Source organism: Mytilus trossulus, chromosome 4 (assembly GCF_036588685.1).
Source record: "Mytilus trossulus isolate FHL-02 chromosome 4, PNRI_Mtr1.1.1.hap1, whole genome shotgun sequence".
NCBI lineage: Eukaryota > Metazoa > Mollusca > Bivalvia > Mytilida > Mytilidae > Mytilus > Mytilus trossulus.
Window position 1 is genome coordinate 6,202,267 of NC_086376.1, and position 23,833 is coordinate 6,226,099.

Genomic DNA, 23,833 nt, shown 5'->3' on the forward strand with positions numbered 1-23,833 from the left:
ATATGTTTCATTTAATTGCTTAATCTATTGAAAGGTATATAATTTTAATTTCCAATAGAGGACCTATAATAGGCAAAAGCAATACATTTACAATACTGATAATACATGAGCAACAGATCGGTCAAGTAAAATCAATAAGAAATAAACAACAGAACGACATGATTTTAGTATAGAAATTTTACCTAGAATTGTTGTGTGCCAATCTTAATATGGTTAACATAATTTTATGGTATTAAATTTCTTAAACGTTTTGCAAAGACGATCTGAGTATCTACTTATAAATACTCGGTATACTGATAATTATAAAATAAAAAGATGTGGTTTGAATGCCAATTAGACAACTATTCACAAGAGACCAAAATGACACAGAAATTAAAAGAAGTAATGGTATACATTTTCGCACGAAGAAACATAAATATGTATATCAGTGGACCTTTACTTATAGCCCATTTGCAAACTAACAACAGGGACTATAAACGCTGCATATACTTTTAAGGACATGATGCAATATATAACTTTAAGACTTAACAAGAATGTATCCAAAGAACAAGGATGCCCCATTCGCACTATCATTTTACATGTTCAATGGACCGTGAAAGTGGGTCAAAAGTCTAATTTGGCATAAAAATTAGAAAGATCATATCATAAGGAACATGTGTACTAAGTTACAAGTTGATTGGACTACAGCTTCATCAAAACAGCTTTTACCAAAAAAATTAACATGAAGCGGGATAGACGGACGAACGAACAAACGAACGCACAGACCAGTAAACATAAAGCCCCTCTGCCATCGTAGATGGAGCATACACATAACACGGTTTTGCCATCATCTTACTTTTACAGTATGACATTTGCTCATGGTTGAAGGTTGTACGGTGACCTGCAGTTAACCGTATCGTCTCATTGGCAATTGTCCCACATCAGACTGGGCATACTAATTAATTCAAAATATTATATAAAACCCGATGACACCATACTGAAACTCACATAAGGTCTTCCTACAATTTCTACATGACTTGAGCATAAAAATTACAATACTTAATTTTTACAAGTTCGAATACCTGAGAACCAGCATTTCCTCATTTGAAAATTCAGGTAGAACTAAATACACACAAACGGGAATATAATCTGCACCAAACATTAGGGTCAAGGTTATTCGCCCCCCCCCCCCCTTTTTTTTTATTCAAACGCATGGGCAGATCCAGGATTTGGGCACAATACCACAAAAAAACTTTACTTTATATATATAACAGAAAACTTTACTACCTTAGCTAAAAAAAAATATATTTGTTTTCCAATATTACCCCACTTAAAATATTTCACTCCATGGCTATCCAACCTGGATAAAAATGATCAGAATAATTTGAATGAAACTGGGATGCGAACTCTGATCCCTGCACATACGGGTGTTTATAATATATAGTTATCCCCCTTGTCAACCATGCTACCATCCAGCCGTATGTTCCAACTGTCATAATCGTATGGTTAGTCAACGATAATAATGCCATGTCTACTGGAGCCGAATTTCCTTCACTTATATAAACATCAGTCATTCCTGATAGCACACGTTTAGTCCATATAACTTCATTCGTGCACACTATGAAAAATGGATGAATAAATCTTTCTTTGAAATATTTCATCGCAGAGAATATATACTCTTTTGGTGCGATGTTATAGCCATACCCTCCAAATTTTCGTGTATAATCTCCATTTCGTATGTGAACGCCCACAATTACTTGACCTTGGGATATTTTTATATTTTTCTGAGTCAGAACACTCCTCATCTGATTTTGAGCTTCGATCGTAATATTATCATTAAAAGTAAATAGTTTTCGTAGTTTATTTTCGTTCTTTCTCCAATATTTCCAAGACTGAACGTAACCAATTATCGATAAATCGTTCAAAGGTAACTTGTCCAAACGTTCATCGTAACCACAGTTTTTATCATTCTCCCGCGTCCGGAAACACCAACATGTCTCACTGTTGTAACCATGGTCTTCAAAAGTATTAGAACTTATATCAAAGTAGTTTGTTAACATATTGCTTCTTTGCACAATGAGCTGACTGTTTCTACTTTCCGCCATGGCATAACCAAATGCATACTGGAACATATGGTTAGCTAAGCCACCTACGAAGTTTACGCAAAAAAATGTAGGTCGCGGCTTCCCAATAAAATCATCGAAAAGAATTTGTCCACAACGTGAAAAGCACAGGTATATGTAGTATATGCAAAATAATGCTGCAACTATAAATAAGTATCTGATGGAAGTTTTTCCTGAAAAAAAATCGATTTAAGGTTAAAATTAAACTGAAATCATCACAATATATAGCAACAGGCATTTACAAAGGAGGGAGTACCTGTCGGGGTGACATTCAACGTTGTATGTTTCGGAGAGTTATGTAAGTGTTAAAATAAATGAGTCAACTAACTTACAGCACTGAGTTTCACAATTTGTCTATTAATAATATATATATACCACATCCTTATGACATAGGTGAATAAATTAAACAGACTTAGAGACTACAAACAATCTGTATCTGCTATCAACATCGGAACTATATTTACCAATACTCTTAAAGAAAACATTCCTCGACCTAAACCAAAAATTAACCACTGGCGAGGTTCTCAACTAAGACCAGACGCATTAAAACATGACAAAGCTAGGGATATGACCCCTTTTTCAAAAAGCATTGAACAACACTCTTACTAAAATAATAATTTTTGACGAAAAGACCAATCTACTAACAATACGGAGAAAATTAAAGTTTGAGCACCACAAACACCATAAACAAATCGATGGAGACTTTAGGTGCTCGGCAGCAGTCAGCATTTCCTGTTCTTTTAATAAAATCATTCGAGCAACTCATACTAAAATCAGATGATAAATATATCAAACAGAACGGGATTCGATAGTAAGTAAGAGCCAAAAGTCTAACGATGTTCAAATTTCACAAAACATTCAGAATATACAAATCAAAATAAACCTGAAGAAATGGAGTGCACTCGACAAAGAGTGAGATCAAGAGCGTTGAGGGGATGCATTTCCTGTTGAGACGTGACGGCGTCCAAACTAGGTGCAAGGAACACGACGGAATCGAGTGAGATCAAGAGCGTCGAGGGGATGCATCTCCTGTTGAGACGTGACGGCGTCCAAACTAGGCGCACGGAATATGAAAGAATCGAGTGATATCAAGAGCGTCGAGGGGATGCATCTCCTATTGAGACGTGACGGCGTCCAAACTAAGTGCAAGGAACATGAAGGAATCGAGTGAGATCAAGAGCGTCGAGGGGATGCATCTCCTATTTAGACGTTACGGCGTCCAAACTAGGTGTAAGGAATAGGAAAGAATCGAGTGAGATCAAGAGCGTCGAGGGGATGCATCTCCTGTTGAGACGTGACGGCGTCAAAACAAGGTGCAAGAAACATGAAGGAATCGAGTGAGATCAAGAGCGTCAAGGGTATGCATCTGATGTTGAGACGTGAAGGCGTCCAAAGTTGGTGCAAAGAACATGAAGGAATCGAGTGAGATCAAGAGCTTCGAGGGGATGCATCTCCTGTTGAGACGTGAAGGCGTCCAAACTTAGTGCAAGGAACATGAAGGAATATAGTGAGATCAAGAGCGTTGGGTGGATGCCTTTCCTGTTGAGACGTGACGGCGTCCAAACTAGGTGCAAGGAACATGAAGGAATCGAGTGAGATCAAGAGCGTCGAGGGGATGCTATTTCAAATTGTAAAGATAGTAAAACTATTTGGAAGTATGTCAAAAGTCTTAATCCTAAAAAAATACATAATAATATCACGCATTTAGAATATAAAAATAATGTAATTCAAAATGATGTTGATATAGCAAATACATTTAATTTGCATTTCACAAATATTGCTGAAGGTTTAGTTGATAACAAATTATGTAATAGTCATGATGGTGCCAATTTTGATACACTAAATAAATTTGTAAAATCAAAGTTACAAAGGGGTAGTGAAAAATTCATTATACCAGAAATGAGTATTTTAGATGTAAATATGTATTTAAAAAAACTTGACAAGTCGAAAGCAACTGGTTTAGATGATGTCGGACCAAATATTTTGAGTATGTGCAGCGATGTCATAGCACCAGCTTTGACATATATATTTAATCTAAGTATCAAATGTGGTAAATTTCCAAGTATTTTTAAAACTGCAAGAGTATGCCCAATTTTTAAAAGTGGCGATGCCTGTAATCCTGATAATTATAGACCAATAGCAGTTTTGCCTTGTCTCTCTAAAATCATAGAACGACATATAGCTAATAGTTTGTATATATTTTTAAATAGCAATGACCTTCTTAATACTACACAGTCAGGTTTCAGACCTAAGCATTCGTGTACTACTGCACTTACTAAATTACTAGATGAATGGTTAGCAAATATAGATAATGGAGAGATAAACAGAGTTATATTTTTAGATTTAAAGAAAGCTTTTGATCTGGTTAATCATATAATTTTATTGAAAAAACTTGAATATTATAATGTTTCAAATAGTACACTAGACTGGTTTAAGTCATACTTGTTTGAACGAAGTCAACAAGTTAAGGTCAATAACGTCATGTCTAATACTAAATGCATAAAAACTGGTGTACCACAAGGTTCTATCCTGGGCCCTCTGTTATTTATTTTATATATCAATGATTTACCACTTAATATAGAACATTCATTAATAGATTTATATGCAGATGATTCTACATTACATTGTAGAGGTAATGATGTAATTCAGATAGCTTCTAACCTTCAAAATGATATTCATGTTATTGAAAACTGGTGTTTGCAAAATTGTATGAAATTAAATGCCAAAAAGTGTAAATCAATGATTATTGGTTCAAAACAAAGGCTTTGTTTAACTGGAAACAGTTTAGATATAAATATTTCAAATGAACAAATAGAAAATGTAGATTGTGAAAAACTACTTGGTTTATATATTGACAAAAACTTAAATTGGAATCAGCAAATAGATAAAATGTCAATTACTATATCAAATAGAATCAACTTATTACAAAAGATAAGAAAATATTTACCTATGCATATACGTATTATCTATTTTAATGCTTATATTCTGCCATTATTTGATTATTGTTGCAATATATGGGGAAGTTGTTGTGAAAGTGGAATAAATAAACTTAAGGATGTATTCTTCTGACATTTCAGTCTCGTTCAGTCTCGTTGAAATCTCGTTCTGGAATTATGTCTAAAACATGAAATACAAGTGTAAAATATGAATGAATTTAAAAAATGTAATAATCAAACTCAACTCTGTAAAAAAAATTGGGTATTTCCAATGAGTAGTTTTTGAGTAATACATTTTTCAAATTTTATTACCAATCGAGTCAGTCTTTTTAGCCAAAATATTGAGAAAATAGGTGAGGGATACAAAAAATGATTTTACCAGAAACATGTACATCCCACATCCCTTTTTTCTTTTCAAATTTCTTAGATATGTATGTTTTCAATCATTTATAACAAAGAAGTTGAAAAAATATGCAATTTGTACTTAAAACGAAGAAAAATCACAAATTTACAAAATTGACAACATGGTAAATTTGACACAAAAAAGCATCAAAATATGATAAAACTTTCTTATATTAACACCTACCTATAGTTTTTGAAATTAAAATTTATTCAGATTGGTCCCCTTCATCTTTATTGAAAGTATGACAAAAAGTTTAATTGTGGAAATGTGATTTTTTTTCATGATTAGAGCCCAAAAATAGGTAAAAACTGATGAAAAATGGGAAAATCATGAAAATTGGGTACTTTCAAAGGGCCGTAGCAAAAAAAGAAGTGCACCACCATATGATTTTTTCTTCACCAATTATTTTTTTACAGTCATATGAACACAAAAAACAGGTTTAGAAAAAAAGTTTAATTCTAGAAATTTTTGGCTCCTCAGAGGTGTATATCCTTAATAAATTATTAAAGAAATCTGCTAGGGTTATAGTAGAAGCTGACATAATGACATCATCCAGTTTATTGTTTAAAAGTTTACACTGGTTAAATGTGGAAAAACGAATTCAATACCAAAAGGCAATACTTGTATTTAAATCAGTTAATGGCATGGTTCCTAACTATTTAGAAGAAAATTTTCATTTTACTAATAATCAAAACTATAACTTACGTTCAGCTGATGAAAAACTATTAAATCTTCCAAAACCAAAAACAAATTTTTTAAAGAAAACATTTACATATTCAGGTTCTCAAATATGGAACAGTTTACCAAATGAAATCAAAATGAGTGATACACTTGTATCTTTTAAAACAAAATGTTACAAATTTTTCATCAATTGTGCAGATTAATATGCATTTTCATTATTATTTCAATACAATTGTATATTGTGTATAATATAACTTTATTATACTGTTTGTACTTATAACTATGTTATTATTATTTTGAGGACTCTCAGGAAGATTAGTTTTAACTAATGGGATCATCCTCTTGAAATAAAGATTATTTATTTATTTATTTTATTTATTTAATCTATTGAGATCAAGAGCGTCGAGGGGATGCATCTCCTGTTGAGACGTGACGGCGTCCAAACTAAGTGCAAGGAACATGAAGGAATCGAGTGAGATCAAGAGCGTCGAGGGGATGCATCTCCTGTTGAGACGTGAAGGCGTCCAAACTAAGTACAATGGATGGATGGATGGTTGTTTAACGTCCAGTGGCAAGTCAGATGCATATTCAGGACGAGAACATGATAATGATAAATGAATATTAACCCCGCTTTGTACTAGACCGACACGCTAAGCCGGATTTTTAACGTGCTAGCTCACAAGGTAACAGTTCGCAGGAAGACATGTCACCTTACCCGGACACATTATTCTGACTCCGGGCCGACCAGTCTTTGCTCTAACTCCTTAATGCCGCGTGCTTGGCGGAGAAGCAGCAAATACCAATTTTCAAGTCTTTGGTGTGACCCGGCCGAGGGTCGAACCCACGACCTACCGCACTCGAGGCGAGCACGCTAACCATTACACCACCGAGGCGGTCAACTAAGTACAAGGACCATGAAGGAATCTATTGAGATCAAGAGCGTCGAGGGGATGCATCTCCTGTTGAGACGTGAATGCGTCCAAACTTAGTGCAAGGAACATGAAGTAATCTAGTGAGATCAAGAGCGTCGAGGGAATGCATCTCCTATTGAGACGTGACGGCGTCCAAACTAGGTGCAAGGAACATGAAGGAATCGAGTGAGATCGAGAGAGTCGAGGGGATGCATCTCCTGTTGAGACGTGACGGCGTCCAAACTAAGTGCAAGGAACATGAAGTAATCGAGTGAGATCAAGAGCGTCGAGGGGATGCATCTCCTATTGAGACGTGACGGCGTCCAAACTAGGTGCAAGGAACATGAAGAACGTAAAGCTACACATAAATTATGTATGACTGCTGCCACATCAGCAATCAAGTTACATCATTAAAATAAATCGTTCATACAGATGAAATTGTACCGGTGACATTTTTAATTTGTAAAAGAGAATATCTGATTTCGTGGGTGTAGGTCTTATTAATAAATGTAACCTGTCATAATTCAAGTGTTTATGTTCGATCATCAATTACCCGTAGTGTAGGAAGGAACAGATGGTATCGAATTTGAGTATGGTTCGATACAAAAAGATACATGAAACAATTGTTAAAAAACTGTATCTACATGGCGTTTTGAAAATTCAATTGTATCACCTTGTCTGAATTAATATAAAATAACTGTACTTATTTGGAAGCTATTTGTTTAAGAGATAAGATTGAACAGTTTATATTGTCATTGATAAATTTACAGATCTATGTTTTATAGCCGTTATCCATCCGGCTGTCTTGCAGGTCAGAGGAGTCAGATTCAGCTTCAGAGTTTTCCTCAGAGGAGTCAGATTCAGCTTCAGAGTTTTCCTCAGAGGAGTCAGATTCAGCTTCAGAATTTTCCTCAGAGGAGTCCGATTCGCTGATCCAAGATCGATACCACCTATTTTTTTTAAGTATGGAAAAATTTCATAGCGATCCATAAACTTATACACAAGTTATTGTCCTGCAACAAGAAACGTTTATTCGTTTGCCCGATTGCCCCATAAAATCGATCCTAACCTTCTCCATACACTAATATACATGGTATAATTGACTGGAAACAATGAGTCTTCAAACGACGATGACATACCATTATACGACCGCATAGAATAGCTGGTTGAATAAAAACTGTCAACACACATTCTAATATAAACCCAAATATTGAATTTCCAATAGTATATTTAAACGCAGATTTAAGCTTACCGTTTAATTTGATAGACATGATCATTAACAACAATCAGTTTGGACTTGATCTTCAATCTGTTTTCTACCTGTTAACCGGAATAGACAACATAAAGTTAAACTAAGCCATTGTAGCTGTTACCGGATGTAGTTATAAAGGCGTTGAAGCTGTCCTTATTTTGGTGGGTTGTCACCTCTAAAATTAAAAACTTTACACAGCTTAATTTTTAAATAGATCAGTTAATAAAGGGTTATATTCTCCAGGCAAACCAGTCTTTAAAATTTTGCTTCTTTACGATTGGTTCTGAGTGATTGACGGAGGAGCAAATAACAAAGATATTATTTGCTTTATCCTTTCGGGGATCAAACCACAGGCCTTCTGCACTAAAGGTCAAGCTACAACAGTTACACATAGCTATTTGATTTGAATAGAAAACATTGGTTAGCATGTCAGCTATATGATTATAACAAATTAAATAAGGACTAAATGTCTATAAGAATTCAAACAGGATACTCTGATGAGTCTGATTTCGATGTATTCTATATACATGTATCTATAATAGTGTTTATTCCCAGAAAAATCCAAAAATGCTAAATGGGTTAAAATGGTCTTTTATTGGATATAAATTATACAAGCAGTAAAATCATTATTTGGTCATTTGACTAATGTGTTCATACACGTAGTATATATCTTGCTAATTAGTTTTGCATATACATAATTTCAATATGTCCAGTTTCTCTATCTATCATAGTTTTTAGAGATAACAAACAAAGAGCGGGGGAAAACATCGCGTAAGGACTTTTAACTCCAATGATGCGTCAAATATGGGGATGTTGACCTTTTTGTGGATCTCATCTTGCTGATCAATGTTGGTGTTTATTCTGCCAATAAAGAAGTGTGTAAAAGCTGAAATACCCCGTCTGCTATACTAATGAGGATTAGATTCATGTTGTACGTCTTTAAAATAAAGAGTTTACCACAAGTATTACATAAACAAATCATCTTGTCACATGTATACAGACATGTAACAAGATGTTTTTTTTTTTTTTATAGATTAGACCGTTGGTTTTCCCGTTTGAATGGTTTAACACTAGTAATTTTGGGCCCTTTATAGCTTGTTGTTCCATGTGAGCCAAGGATCCGTGTTGAAAAGGCTGTACATTGACCTATAATGGTTTACTTTTTTAATTTGTTATTTTGATGGAGAGTTGTTTCATTGACACTCACACCATATCTTCCTATATATATGTACACATTGAATCACCTAAATATAAATTACGTATTCCGTATAGTATTTGTATGAAACGGTTTAACAACGAAAACTAAAAATTGACTGTGTCACATTTCAACCATTAAATTGAGTTCAAGGTCAGATGAACCTAACAAGATGTTAAATCATTACCTTGAATATTCACCCATGTAATTAGGTCAAGATTAGGCGAATAATGTCTAAGAGTGAAATATAGTTATCCCAATACTTAAAATAAGTAAAAAATTCAACTGATGAAAAAAAAAAAAAAAAACATTTTTAAGCAGCAACTGAACCTTAAAAAATCGGTCGTGTACAATGCACATATGACACAGAAACTCCAGAACGTAAGTTTTTTTCTTGGTGTTTCACCCAATTTTTCTACTGAAAGCTATTTCATGGCAGACAATTTTTGTTGGACAACATGTAGTAAAAATGGAGATTAAAATCATAAGTCAAATTCACCTTGAAAGGAGTGGGGTTCAAAACCTCAGCAGTGACAGATCCAGAAATGTTCTGGGGGTGGAGGCACTGACTGCCAGTGCCTCAGAGGGGGCCTGCTCAAGTCATGCTCAAGTCATGCTTCAGTGATACCATCAACCAAATTTTCCCAACAAATCTTTCCCACATCACAGTGGGCTCCCCTCTAAATCCATCTCTGCTCAGTGGTGACAGGCTGTTGATTAACTTTAGACCACTTTGCTACCAAGGACCTCTAGAACATTTGTAAACAAGATTTAAGGTATCCATTTTAGATGAGACAATAAGAACAAAGCAAAGTTATATACTAAATCTTTAATATAGAACTAAATTCATAAATAAAAAAAATTAAAAAAATCTTTTTTGCTTAGATAAATTGATATAAATATATAAAATCAAATAAAGAAATTATTGACCACTTACATGTATATATTCTATATTTTTTGTATTTCAGTATACATTCCCTTATCAGGAATTAAATCCCCTTTCAAAAATCCTTGATCTGCCCTTACATAGACATGATAGACAAAGGTTGAAAAATAAGTACAAGGTGTTTTTTTATGGATATTTTGTTCCATGCAAGCTGTGGATTTCTAAAAATAAAAACATTAAAGGAATATCAAGATGGAAAATATTGAATTCCACTACTTCTTATTTCAATTTAGAAAATATTTTAGCAATAGGGGGTCTTACTGTGACCTATAGTTTCTAATGTCTGTGTCATTTTGGTCTCTTGTGGGTACATTTGTGTAGTTGTCTCATTGGCAATCATACCACATCTTCTTTTTTTTTTAAATAGCATACAGGGAACAAAAAAGGCATTCATGCAATAAACATATAATACATAAAAGCTATATATAAGGGAGACCACATGCAATGATGCATAATAATGTGTTAGTTCATGTAGCACTTACACCAAATGCTAACTCTTAGTTCAAATTTGACAATATATGAACATGCAAGACTTAAAAAATGGAATAGGAATCCTGTAAGTTCAGATATTATTGCAAGGTTTTTATAAATGACTATATAAATGTAACTTCTTGATTAATTATCGCAATAATAAGAACTTGCATTCTTATATCAAACACATATTCATGTATATGTATGTAAAGCTTTTCTTAAAATTGCAATAATTAAAGTTGCATTTTTGTTAATTTTTCAAAATTCACTAAAATAAATGCATGTACTAATTCAGATATTTATGATTTTTGTGCGGATTTTCTATCCCATTTGCATAATCAACTGACAAAAAGGCTAGGGTGAATACTGGGATTTTAGAAATTATAGCATACATATTTTGCAATAAGAATATTAATTCAAAATGCAGTTCTTATTAATGCAATCCCATGTTTTTGCAAAATTTAATTAAAATCTCAAATATTTTTTATATTTACAGTACATATTATGCAAAAGAAATCTGGAGACTATTTAAGATTGTACCAAACACTTCACTAAAATTAGTTTGGCTCGTTTAATTTAAAAAAAAAAATGTCAATGTAAATCCTTTTTAAAACAAAAATACACAAAATTTAAAAAATTTAAACCAAGCATTTTATCAGAAAAATTACACTGGTTATATATAGCAGTTTGACAAACACTTATTTTGATAATTGAGAATCTTTAAGGGGCACCAGCTGCCAAATTCATGATCACCGATTTGACTCAACGTAATTAAAACGTTTAGCTGATTTTACGGAGTTATCTCCCTGTAGTGTTAGGTACCACCTTAAAACATGTTCAAGTACAAGTACATCATATAGATTTATAAAATCTTTGGAATGGTTTGAACATATGAACAAATATTATAACTAAAAAATTAACACTCTAAATGTCATTGACACAAAGTAAAAGTCTGGAGCAAATATTTCCAGTTAATAAATATATTTGTCAGTATATAATATCACATGATTTGTAATTTTATATCTCTAGAAACAAAATATCATTCATTTATGTAAAGATCAATATCTGTGAGGTAACATGGCTGTCTGAATAAATTACTAACCATTGGTGACCATCAAGGGTAGTCAAAGTCTTTAAACATCTCCAAGTAGATGTGTCAACAATTTTCATAATAAAAAAAAAGATTTGGATTTCTACAAAATCAAAGAATTCAACATTTTGGGATTTCCAATTGTCATGATAGTAAGGATTAAAAAATGTTCACTTTTCTCTCCAAAATTTCTTAAGTACATAAAGGAAAAATATTTGGGCACAACAAGGGATGCAACCAACTTATCAAATGATATTAATTCTTCATTAAAAAAAGTGTAAAATATATCTTTATACACATTTAATATATATATGCTAATACACATACTCTATTGTTTTGTATGTTACATGTACATTGTATATATAAGAGCTGCATTATAATAATAAATGATATCACATATATTTTCATTACTGCATCCCATTTGCGTGAAAAAAAACAACCAAAAAAACACTTTATAAATTTAATGCATCTCAAAGACCAATATATATGTGAATCCAAGGAATGGATGTATAAGAACCAAAACAATTAAAGCTAAAAATATGACAAAAAAATAATACATGTACATGTAGTATCCTAATTCATCCAAGGTCAGCATTATATAACACATATGTAAAGGTCAATTATAGAATTCTGTGAACAATACTTGTCAATATTATATGATGTATTAACCATCAAACAATATCAGCCCTTGGGCCTTATTATTAATATTATAAGGCCCAATAATAGGTCTTTCTTTTATATTTTCACATAAAAGCAAAAGAAATCACACTTATATACCAGTGTTTCAAGTCTATTTTCATTATTTCACACTTCAAAGAAAAAGTTAGGGGGTTTCAGATCATAAAGGAAAACATCTTATATATTTTTATTGAAATCTCATAAGGTTAGACAGATACCCTGGATGACGCTATAAATATTCATCTAAATGCAAACAAATTGGCCATCAACATACCCTACAATTTTGTAAACTTTCAACTTATTAAGGCAGTTTATAAACAAATAAAGTAAAAGTAAAGATGTAAATAAACAAATTAACAAAATTCAACTACTGACATTGAGGCTTGAAACATCAAAACTTATTTTCAAAACAAAATTAAAATATCCTTTCTGAAATCAAATAGTTTCTATAGTTATAACCAGACAAGAATAGTGAACATGGTCAATTTATAAATTTCTAGAAAAAAAATGTAGTAATTTACAAATCAAAGCGCTTTGCAGAATTTTTCTAGAATTACAGAATTTAAACACAAGATGAGGGAAATTATTTTTTTAAATATGTCACAGAAAGGATAATAACCTGTGGGAATATATCAATTACATAAAATTATGTTACTGAATAGATAACCAAGCTACTGTCACCAAATCAGTATATTTAATACAATATAGAAAATCTATATCCCACAAAAAAAGACTATTAAATAGATAAAGGTTTAAACATTATAATCAATGTCAATTAAATAACAATAAATGTTCAGTGAGCAAAAATATGATTACATATTGGAATGAAAAATATAATAAATAAAATTACAGGTATAAAAATGTATATGTGAATGTAAAATTTCACATGTCATCCCCCTATATGATTGATTATTTACAAAATTAATAGAACAAATCCCAGTTTAATTTTGAAATTAAAACCAGAGACAGATCCAACCATTTTTAAGAGGGCAGGTTCCAAACTTAAGTCCCAATTCAAAAGAATTGATTGTAAAATAAGGGATTTGAAAAATTTTGACAGTATCTCCCATTTCTTTTATATTATCAATTTACCTGCAAAGAGTATAATTATTACTGTATGAATATAAAAGAGAAAAAAGAAATATGTTCTTTGGTATATATACCACTAAAAAAGAATCCCACTGATGGCTATTGGGACCTCCTGTGCTGTGCTGTAGTAAATAAAATGTTTTCATCTTGATTCATTTTTCGAAGGTCTATTGGGTTGAAGGGTGTACCGTTATAACAGACCTTGTAAAAATGAATCAAGGTCTATTGAATTGAAGGATGTACAGTAATAACAGATGGTGAGACCTTGGAAAATTATCCAAGGTCTATTGGGTTAATGGATGTACAGTTATTCCTATGTATGGTTTAACACTAGAAATTTTGGGGCCCTTTATAGCTTTTTGTTCGGTGTGAGCCAAGGCTCCGTTTTGAAGGCCATACATTGACCTGTAATGGATCACTTTTATAAATTGTTATTTGGATGGAGAGTTGTCTCATTGGCACTCACACCACATCTTCCTATATCTATATAACCGACCTTGGAAAAATGAATCAAGAACTATTGGGTTGAAGGATGTACATTTATAACAGACCTTGGAAAAATTATCCAAGGTCTATCAGGTTGAAGGATGTACAGTTATAACATACCTTGGAAAAATTATCCAAGATCTATCAGGTTGAAGGATGTACAGTTATAACATACCTTGGAAAAATTATCCAAGATCTATCAGGTTGAAGGATGTACAGTTATAACAGACCTTGGAAAAATTATCCAAGATCTATCAGGTTGAAGGATGTACAGTTATAAAATTCCTTGGAAAAATTATCCAAGATCTATCAGGTTGAAGGATGTACAGTTATAACATTCCTTGGAAAAATTATCCAAGATCTATCAGGTTGAAGGATGTACAGTTAAAACATACCTTGGAAAAATTATCCAAGATCTATCAGGTTGAAGGATGTACAGTTATAACATACCTTGGAAAAATTATCCAAGGTCTATCAGGTTGAAGGATGTACAGTTATAACATACCTTGGAAAAATTATCCAAGGTCTATCAGGTTGAAGGATGTACAGTTATAACAGACCTTGGAAAAATTATCCAAGATCTATCAGGTTGAAGGATGTACAGTTATAACAGACCTTGGAAAAATTATCCAAGGTCTATCAGGTTGAAGGATGTACAGTTATAACATACCTTGGAAAAAATATCCTACATGTTAAATTAAAGATGTTGGAATTTTTTTTAAATGTCATGAATGTAGGGTTTAAGCTTAAAAATTCAATAATTTTTTAATCAAAGACTTAAAATTTAACCAGAGTTTCTTTTGAATTCATCATTTCTTGAAACAAAAAGTGGAATTGGAGTTGACAGGAGTGGACTGCTCATTATGGGTAGGTGGAAGCAACTGAATCAAGATAAGCTGTTTGCAAAAACTTTGCATATATAAAGTACCCCTATTTCTTATTTACAATTACAATGTTTTAATAAACCTGATTGCTTCTATTAAAACATCTTAAGTTTTAATGCTGCCATGGTATGCATGTGATGCTGTATAAAGTTATAAACTTTGATTATTGGAAAATGTTATGATTAAAACTATGGGTATAAAAGTCATCATTGTTTTTTGAAATTATACAATTATAAAATTCATCAGATCTTAAATACCAATAAATAATCTCAATGTTCAACTTCATTCCATTGCAATCCATCCAGGATAAAAATGATCTGAATAATTGGAATGAAATTGTTTAGAAAAATCTGATCCAATGACATAGGGATATTTGTAATGAATAGTTATTCCCCTTGTCAACCAAGATATGAACCAACCATAGGTTCCGACAGTCATCACGGTGTGATTTGTCAATGATAATAGCGCCATATCTACAGGCGCTGGATTGCCAGCGGGTGTTAGGTAAATATCCTTTTCTTTTCCAATAATCTGAGAAGTCCATTTTAAATCATTAGTGCAAACAATAAATAAAACTTTATTAAAACGATTCCTGAAATAATCCATGGCATTTTTTAAATAACTTGCAGGAGCCAATCTGTATCCAAACTCAGCGAAATGTTTATTTGAATAATCACCATTTCGGACATGAACCCCAATGAATGTTGTACCATCCTTGTAGGTGGCATTTCTTTTGGTCATAATATTACGTATTTGCTTATCAGCCATTTCTGATATCCATGGCTTAAATGTAAAAGCTTTTCGTAGTTCATTTTCATATCGTATCCAGTACTTCCATGACTGAAAATAGCCTTTAAATGAAAGATCTATAGAAGGTAATTTTTGGAAACTGCTATCATAACCACAATCAAGAATGTCTTCATATTGACGGGTGCAAAAACCTGATCCACTATGGAAGCCATGATCGTTAAACGTATTTGGCGTAATATTGAAAATCTCAGTCAGCATCATATCTTTTGGTACAATATATTCTAGATTTCTTTGTATTGACATACTAAGACCAAACGCATACATAAACATTTGGTTTGCCATTCCACCATGAAAGTCTATGCATAAAAATTTGGGTCGATTTGTTCCCATGCAATCTTTCCATAAAATTGATCCACATTTTGTTAAGTAATGATATGTGTACAAACAGAAACTTCCTAGTAAAACTCCTAGTACAATATTTCCTATTAAAAAATAAAATATTCAAATGCAACAACATACATGAATGACATGGAAGTACATGATTACAATACAATAAATACATTGTACCGCCTTCCTCGACCTTATATACAGGTTCAATGCCTTTTTTTATTGTTTGATGGAGTTATAAAAATGGGTCCCTGGGCTGGCATTTATCTCAGAAAAAAAAGTTTATTTATTTACTTGAGACAAGTGCCTCAGGCATGGAAACCTGCTTTCTTCTTTTTTTATTGTGCAAGATATTTTTTGAAATTTCCCTTTAAACTAAATATTATTTCTCCTTATTTCATGTATTGCACTTATTGAATCCATTGAGTTTCTTTCTCCTCCCTTATCCCAACACATTTTCAAATATAAATAAATCAAAAGGGTACATGCTTATAATACCTATAAAATTTGCCATTCTAACATGCACACCAATACATTATAAAATACCATGCTACATGCAAATGATTATTTCATTGATTGTTTTGATTATGTGATTACTTGACAATTTTTTACAGTGACTATTTCAATACCAGTACATATTAGGAGTAATTTTTGTTATGATTAAAATTTTTCCTCAAATGGGACAGACAGACACTCAGACATAATGCCCCTTATTTTAATAGATGGGGCATAAATATTTCTTAGTTATCATATTTGTTTACAAAAGGTATGTTTGCATAAATCAAATTATTGACAGAACAAGCTGGGTTTTTTTTCTCCATGTTAAATTTGCATGTTTAAAATTCTTGACAGTTACAAGGGAGACAACTAGAAGATAATATTTTCACATGCCATCATCAGAACTGAAAAAAATTTAACAAAATTTAGATGAATAAAAACCTATGTCTCTTATTCATCTATGAGAGTATTATAACTCAAGTAAATCAAAAAGCCAAAACCTTTGGCCTCCTGAGTGGAAAGACTGTGTCATTCAGATTTTAAGGTTAAAAGGTGGCAATTAATGTTTTAGGAGTGGGGATCTCCACGGTTTGTGCATTACTTAACTTATTATTGACATATCATAATCCCCCATCCCTTAAACAAACCCATAGATGTTATAGAAAAATGTGGTATTCATCAGGCATAAAAATAAACTGATTTTTATTTATAATTAGTACTACATTGTAGGTAGACCAAAAAATCAGTGACTTTTTTTTAAATAATTGCAATGATTTTTTTTGTATATATATATAGACACAATGTACATGTACAAGAGTGCTAATGCTGCAACTCTCCATCAAAGTCACAATTTGTAAAGTAAACAATTATATACATGTAGGTCAAAGTGAGGTTTCAAAATGGAGCCTTGGCTCACAGTCACACCTAACAGAAAGCTATTTAGAGCTTAAAAAATACTAGTGCAAAACTATTCAAACAAATCCATAGGCGGATCCAGGGGGCCCCCCCTTTCATGGAAAAAAAATTTGGTTGATTATATAGGGAATCATTGAAGCATGCATGACTGGAGCGGGCCCCCTCTTAGGTCAGTCAGCAGGCCCCCCCTTAGGAAAAGTTCTGGATCCGCCACTGAAACCAGTACATTGATTATACTGGGTTTTTTTAAATACTATCTAATGAATTATCTTTTACTTACTTATTTTCCACTTAACAGGACCAGCCATTGTCTTCTCACTAAACTAAAAATAAAATGAAATCTTGGTGTAAATAGGTTTTGTGTCATTTTCATTGTTGTTGATTTTTTTGTTCCAACTGCTTCCTAAAATGTATAACATGAATGACAAATTTATAATTTTATTATATTGAATTATTCCATACCTTTGCCAAATCATAGTTGCCAACGTCAGGACATGGCAAACTGGTGTAAAACCTGCAGCATCTTTTGTCACAGTTTGAAGATTGCCTCTGTGCTGATAGCCAATTTATCACTCACCAAGGATATAATTATAATCTATTTGCACCTGCCAGCTGGAATGGTGAAACAGTTTGGCTGAATGTTAACAGCAACAAGTTTCTAAACTTTTTAAAATGTTTGCATGTCTAATTTCTATTTTCCCTTTGGCTGAATGTTAGCAGCAACAAGTTTCCATACTTATTAAAATGTTTGCATGCCTAATTTCTATTTTTCCTTTTACCATGATTATTTTTGCACATTATACATGTATATTCAATCAACATTTAGATTTCTTCTTGGGGCCTCAGTGGCCGAGTGGTCTTAGTACATTTGTAGTTACTACTGTAATCACTAACCAGTCATATCTGAGTTTTGAACCCACAATTGTGTGATGCACTTGAATCTAATCTTAATATGACTATTATTGTCAGTTTTCCTATTGAAGGTGTGTGGTTTTCTCCGGGCACTCCAGCTTCCTCCACTGATAAAAACTGACAGCCATGAAATAGGCTTTGTGTGGTGCTTAAAAGTAGCGTTAAAACAACAAAAATCAAATCAAGTGATCTGTACAATTTCAGAGCTGAAGGGGGGCGTTCCCCACTTTTAGGTTTGCAGAGGTTTTGAAAAATACATAGTGATGAAAATTGATTGTGTAAATAGTTGGGGCATATAATTATAGAATAACAAGAATGTGTCCCCAGTACATGAATGCCCCACTCCCACTTTCATTTTCTATGTTCAGTGGACCTTGAAAATGGGGTAAAGTATAATTTAACATTAAAATTAGAAAGATCATATTCTAGGGTCCATGTGTACTCAGTTTCAAATTGATTCGACTTCAACTTCAACAAAAACTACCTTGAACAAAAACTTTATCTAAAGGAATGGACGGATGAAGGAATGCTCACACAGACCAGAAAAAATAATGCCTTTCTTCTATCGTAGGTGGGGCATAAAAATGTGTGAGATGCCTAGTTTTTTTTGCCTGTACGTTTGAAGTTTTGAACATACATTTAACAGTAGAAATACAGTGTAAGACTTTTTTATACAAACTGTATTTAACTAAAAAAATAAAGGCACTTGTTTTCTATCCATGGCAAAATCTTCTATACCTACAAATGTAGCTATATATCATCCATCATGTGACTTCTTTCACCACATGATCAAAACTTGTGCATCATCACTTCCATCACATATTACGAAAATGGGTGAAAAAGTTTTATTTCATACTGCACAGAATATTTGGGAAATTAAAATCCAATAAGATGGTCACCCTTCCTCAGTCTTATGGGAATCAAGATTATGTACTTCAGGGCTCATTCTTGTTCAGAATCATAGGAAGAAGTGACTTCTCTTTTAGAAACTGAGAGGGAGAAGTGGTGATATTTGAGAGAGAAGTGTTTGTTCACTGACCACGCTACAATGATTGGTTTTTACAATACATGTACATGTATACATGTATATATAATACAAAGAGACAAGACATATGTATCTAAAAGGCGCTTGAGATACGGTATAAATTTGTGTTACTGTCAATCGCTTAGACAATTTTTTTTTAAACCAGACTCTGATCAGGGCAAAATTTCTTAAATGTATGGTTGCCAGGTCTTCAATGTTCTAATAGCCCAAATAGCGACCAGTAATGAATGTTTTGTTGCCAACCATCTTTTTAAGTTGCCCAGGCGACCAATTCAGTAGACTACATGTAAATTGAGGGCTGTCCAATTCCTATCAGTAGTTCAATCAAAAATTTCAATGGTGGACAAAGAAATTTGAAATTTCAATATTAGCACATATTGGAGACTTTTAAACATTGATTATTGAATAATAATATAATCGATGCATTTTATAACTTAAAAATTATTTAAAGATAGCAGATGATTTCAAAAAGATCATTTTAAATTTAGTGTGAACAATGAATATGGTGGCCATTGTGATTTCCTGTATCAGGTGCGTTCGCACCAATTTTCAATGTGCACACTATTTAAAATTTGAAAAGTTTTTTGTGAACTTATTCTTTTTGTTAATCATTTTTAAGTTATAAAATAAATCCATAATATATAATTATTCAATAATCAAAGTTCAAAAGTCACCAATATGTGCCAATATCAAAAGTTAAAGTGTTATTCAGTCATTTCAAGTGTTATTTGGATACATGTATTAACAGTGTTATTCAGTCATTCGAGGTACTGCTTGCCATTGCTACGGTATCATAGCTCTTATGTTATTTTTTGACGTTTTGAAGGTCGTAGGTCCTTTTATGTTATTTTTTTACTTGCAGTACACAAAAAGTAAAAAAATTACATAAGGAAATAAGAGCTACGATACCGCAGCTACATGTAATCTTGTCATGAATAGAAAACAAGTGTTAAACTCGGGTCACACATTCAAGATTTTTACTACCGTCCTTGACAGGACCATTCACGATTAAAATTTTCCAAAAGTCTGATCAAGATCCTGTGAATCGTGGATGGAAATTCAAACTTTAATTAGAATTTGTAAAACAAATAATTTAATCACGACAACAATCAGATATTGTTCAGGAAGCGTCGACATTCAACTGTTTCCAAGCGAATTTATCCCAATAATCCTGTTCTCAATCCGCTTCTAATCCAATTTGTATCTTTCGCCAGGTAAAATTCGACCGAGTCTGTTACGACTGCGTTTTGATTTTACCGAATGTAATCCCACAGAGATCAGACAGTGAACGGACGCTGACGGAAATTATCCGTTCGAAAACAGCTGTTGACCATAATCCGGATGACCAGGTACTGTCGGAACAGGTCCACTCTATTGCATTGCAACAAGCATTGTCTGGTCTCAGTTGTATTGTATTCTGCAATTGTCGGGACTCTGACGTGGGTATTATTGACGAATTTCGTAATAATAGAGGGACAGCTCTGGACAGTTTCGGCAAAAAAGTTCGCAATCCTCAAAAGATTTGGATGCAATCTTGACTCAATCAGCAGAAAAACAGCAATGAAAAATTTCTCCAGATCATTCCCTTTCCATAGGACACCGTCCAGAATACAACAGAACATTGTTAGGATTTTGATCCGATACAGCAGAATCTGTCACGACATAAACATGATTGTAATCCGACTATACTAAGTCGGCTGAGTTACCCAGAATGTTATGGCAGGGACTAAACTTGGGAATTTCAAACTGGAAGCCCAGACCAGATATTTCATAATTATTTTCTATATGTTCAACTTAACTTTATCTGAAAGTTTAGGGGCCCAGCTCAAAATCTAGGAGCCATGGGCGACTGGGCTCCCTTTAACTTTTTCCCTGTATTGGACGCACCTAACTGTCGGGGTGCTTCGCCAAACTATTCAGACTATTCCCGACTGAATCTGTTACGAACTTAAACGACTGCGTTCAGACAATGATAGGACATTCCAGATAATTGAGGATAGTTATCCGACTTTTTCACTTTTCGTTTTGTATCGCTGTCTGATCTCAAGTGGGAGCAATAATCGGCAATGTGTGAACCCCGCATTAGGAAGGTGTTTCTAATGCCAGTTTTACATGAGTAATGCTGGAAAATCACAATTTAACAGACATAATTGATGAGAAGTCAGAAGAACATCATTGTTGTAGACAAGAGCTCGGAAAATCACAATTTAACAGAATAATTGATGAGAAGTCAGAAGAACATCATTGTTGAAGACAAGAGCTCAGAAAATCACAATTTAAGGTTCATCATAACAAACGGACAAATATGGCTGGATTTACATGCCAAAAATTACTCTGAGTACTGACTTACCTGTAAAGTTGGAAAAGTTTTAATGCCTAGCATCCACTAGATATAATAAAGTTAAATCCATTTTGTGTTTCAGAAAGATAAAATCTCTTTTGGATTTTGATGGGCATTTTTTTTCCTTCATGCAAAAGGTGTGAAAATTGACTAAGTTGTGGAACAACTATGAAATGCTCCCTCAGGTAAAAAACCGGTTTGTATTGTTTTCATTGTCCTTATTGACATGGACACCAGGTATCTTCAGGTGAGTTAAAGAGTTTATCTGAGTCAGTGAGTGGACAGTATCAAAGTAATTCAGCTGTTTGTTTATTTTTGCACCTTCTGAAAAAAGGAAAAAAAATGCCCATCAAAAACCAAATAAGATTTTATCTTTCTTAAACACAAAATGCATTTAACTTTTATATATCTAGTGGATGCTAGGCATTAAAACTTTCCAAACAGCACAGGTAAGTCTGTACACAGAGTAGTTTTTCAGGTAAAAATACGGCCATATTTGTCCATTTGATGAACCTTAACAGACATAATTGATGAGAAGTCAGAAGAACATCATTGTTGAAGACAAGAGATGTCTCTTACCTTTATAACAATATTTTCCTTTCTTTGGTTTAAAACAAATGTTTCTAAGGAAAAGCAATTATATGAAACTGTTAAATTGTTTTTTTACTCGTTAAAACAAGTTGTCCATGCCGCAAGGCAACAGTCAACAAAAATTTAATTAACCGGAAACGATGGAATCAATAGAATTTTAGAAAGTATTCAGGAAATGAGCTCGAATATCCGAAAATATTATATCATATAAAGTTATTTATTATAAAAATATTTTTTATATTCCAAATTAGGTCCCTTCATATTTCTTTTAAATTCAAAGACTGATAGCTAGTTTCTTTTAAAAAAAAATCGATACTATGCCGCATATAAAAGTCTTGTGTGTTTTATAAAAAGGCCCTTGAAACATTTTGTTTTATGGTGTTTATCATGTGTAAATTATATTGTACAGTGCGCAAATGGGAACTTGTACACATATTTTGTTTTGTACTGAATAACCAAGTTATACTGTTTTATTTTCTCCTTCTTTTTTTTCTTTTTTTGGTGTCCAAAAATCCCTATAAAATGTACATTGTGTTTTTATCGTTCAGTAAGGCTAAGTTTTAGATGATGCGTTCATTTTATTAAGATTTAAGATTTTATTTGAACACTCAGACACAGATACATGTGTAACATGAGGTCATACATAATAGCATTATATAAACATGACGAAGATTACGATGCATTGCAAATTTGTAAACTATATAAAAATTTCGTGTGTACTTATGAAATTATAAGCTGGTTCTCGGCTGACTACTACACTTTGTTCATTGTTTTAGTAATAATTTTATTACAAAGCTAAAATATCTCTTTTGAATTTCAGTAAATAAATAACTTTATCGGTCGTCCCACTGTCTATATCACTCTGTTCAGCTCTTAATATTATTCAGTACTGAGACTACTATAACACATGTGTTATAGTAGTCTCAGTTCAGTATCATGTCTTTGTGACGTCAAATACGTTGACCCGGCCTTAATAACTTTGACCCGGACATATCAGCGACGTCATAATGTTTGAACCGACGTTAATAACTTTGACCCGAACTTATCAAGTCATCTTTTGTGTACCGGTGAAGCAAAGAAAACACTTCTAAAACACGCAAATATAGCCCGATAAAACGATTATCAGATTATCTGCATATTGATATTGTAAAATATCAGCTGCTTGACATTATATGAAGGCTTTTTGATCTCGTTCGCTACGCTCACTCGACAAAAAGCTTCATATTATGTCTCGCAGCTGATATTTTACGATATCAACATGCAGATAACC

The 23,833-nt window shown here is 32.9% G+C and overlaps 1 protein-coding gene across 3 annotated transcripts; it reads right to left on the reverse strand.

Annotated features, from left to right (window-relative positions):
- Positions 1–1,208: 1,208 nt before the first annotated feature.
- LOC134714552 (galactoside alpha-(1,2)-fucosyltransferase 2-like) lies at positions 1,209–22,693 on the reverse strand. 3 transcript variants are annotated; one of them, XM_063575897.1, is made up of 4 exons: positions 22,552–22,693; positions 17,955–17,997; positions 8,286–8,353; positions 1,209–2,275 (listed from the first exon to the last, which is right to left on the reverse strand). In XM_063575897.1, exons 3-4 carry the CDS (start codon positions 8,308–8,310, stop codon positions 1,320–1,322), a joined length of 981 nt encoding a protein of 326 aa, XP_063431967.1. In that variant the 5' UTR covers positions 8,311–8,353; positions 17,955–17,997; positions 22,552–22,693; the 3' UTR covers positions 1,209–1,319. The 3 variants fall into 3 exon arrangements, with proteins under 3 accessions (XP_063431967.1, XP_063431966.1, XP_063431968.1); XM_063575896.1 differs by lacking the exon at positions 8,286–8,353 and having other exon boundaries at positions 1,210–2,275; XM_063575898.1 differs by lacking the exons at positions 1,209–2,275; positions 8,286–8,353 and adding an exon at positions 10,348–16,356.
- Positions 22,694–23,833: the final 1,140 nt, after the last annotated feature.

Excerpts from the sequence above, each read along its gene's own strand:
- LOC134714552 (XM_063575896.1), bottom strand. The coding sequence starts at position 17,982 with ATGGCTGGTCCTGTTAAGTGGAAAATAA. Across the intron at positions 2,276-17,954 it reads TCCTGTTAAGTGGAAAATAA|GAAAAACTTCCATCAGATAC; the intron begins GTAAGTAAAAGA and ends ATTTTTTTTCAG.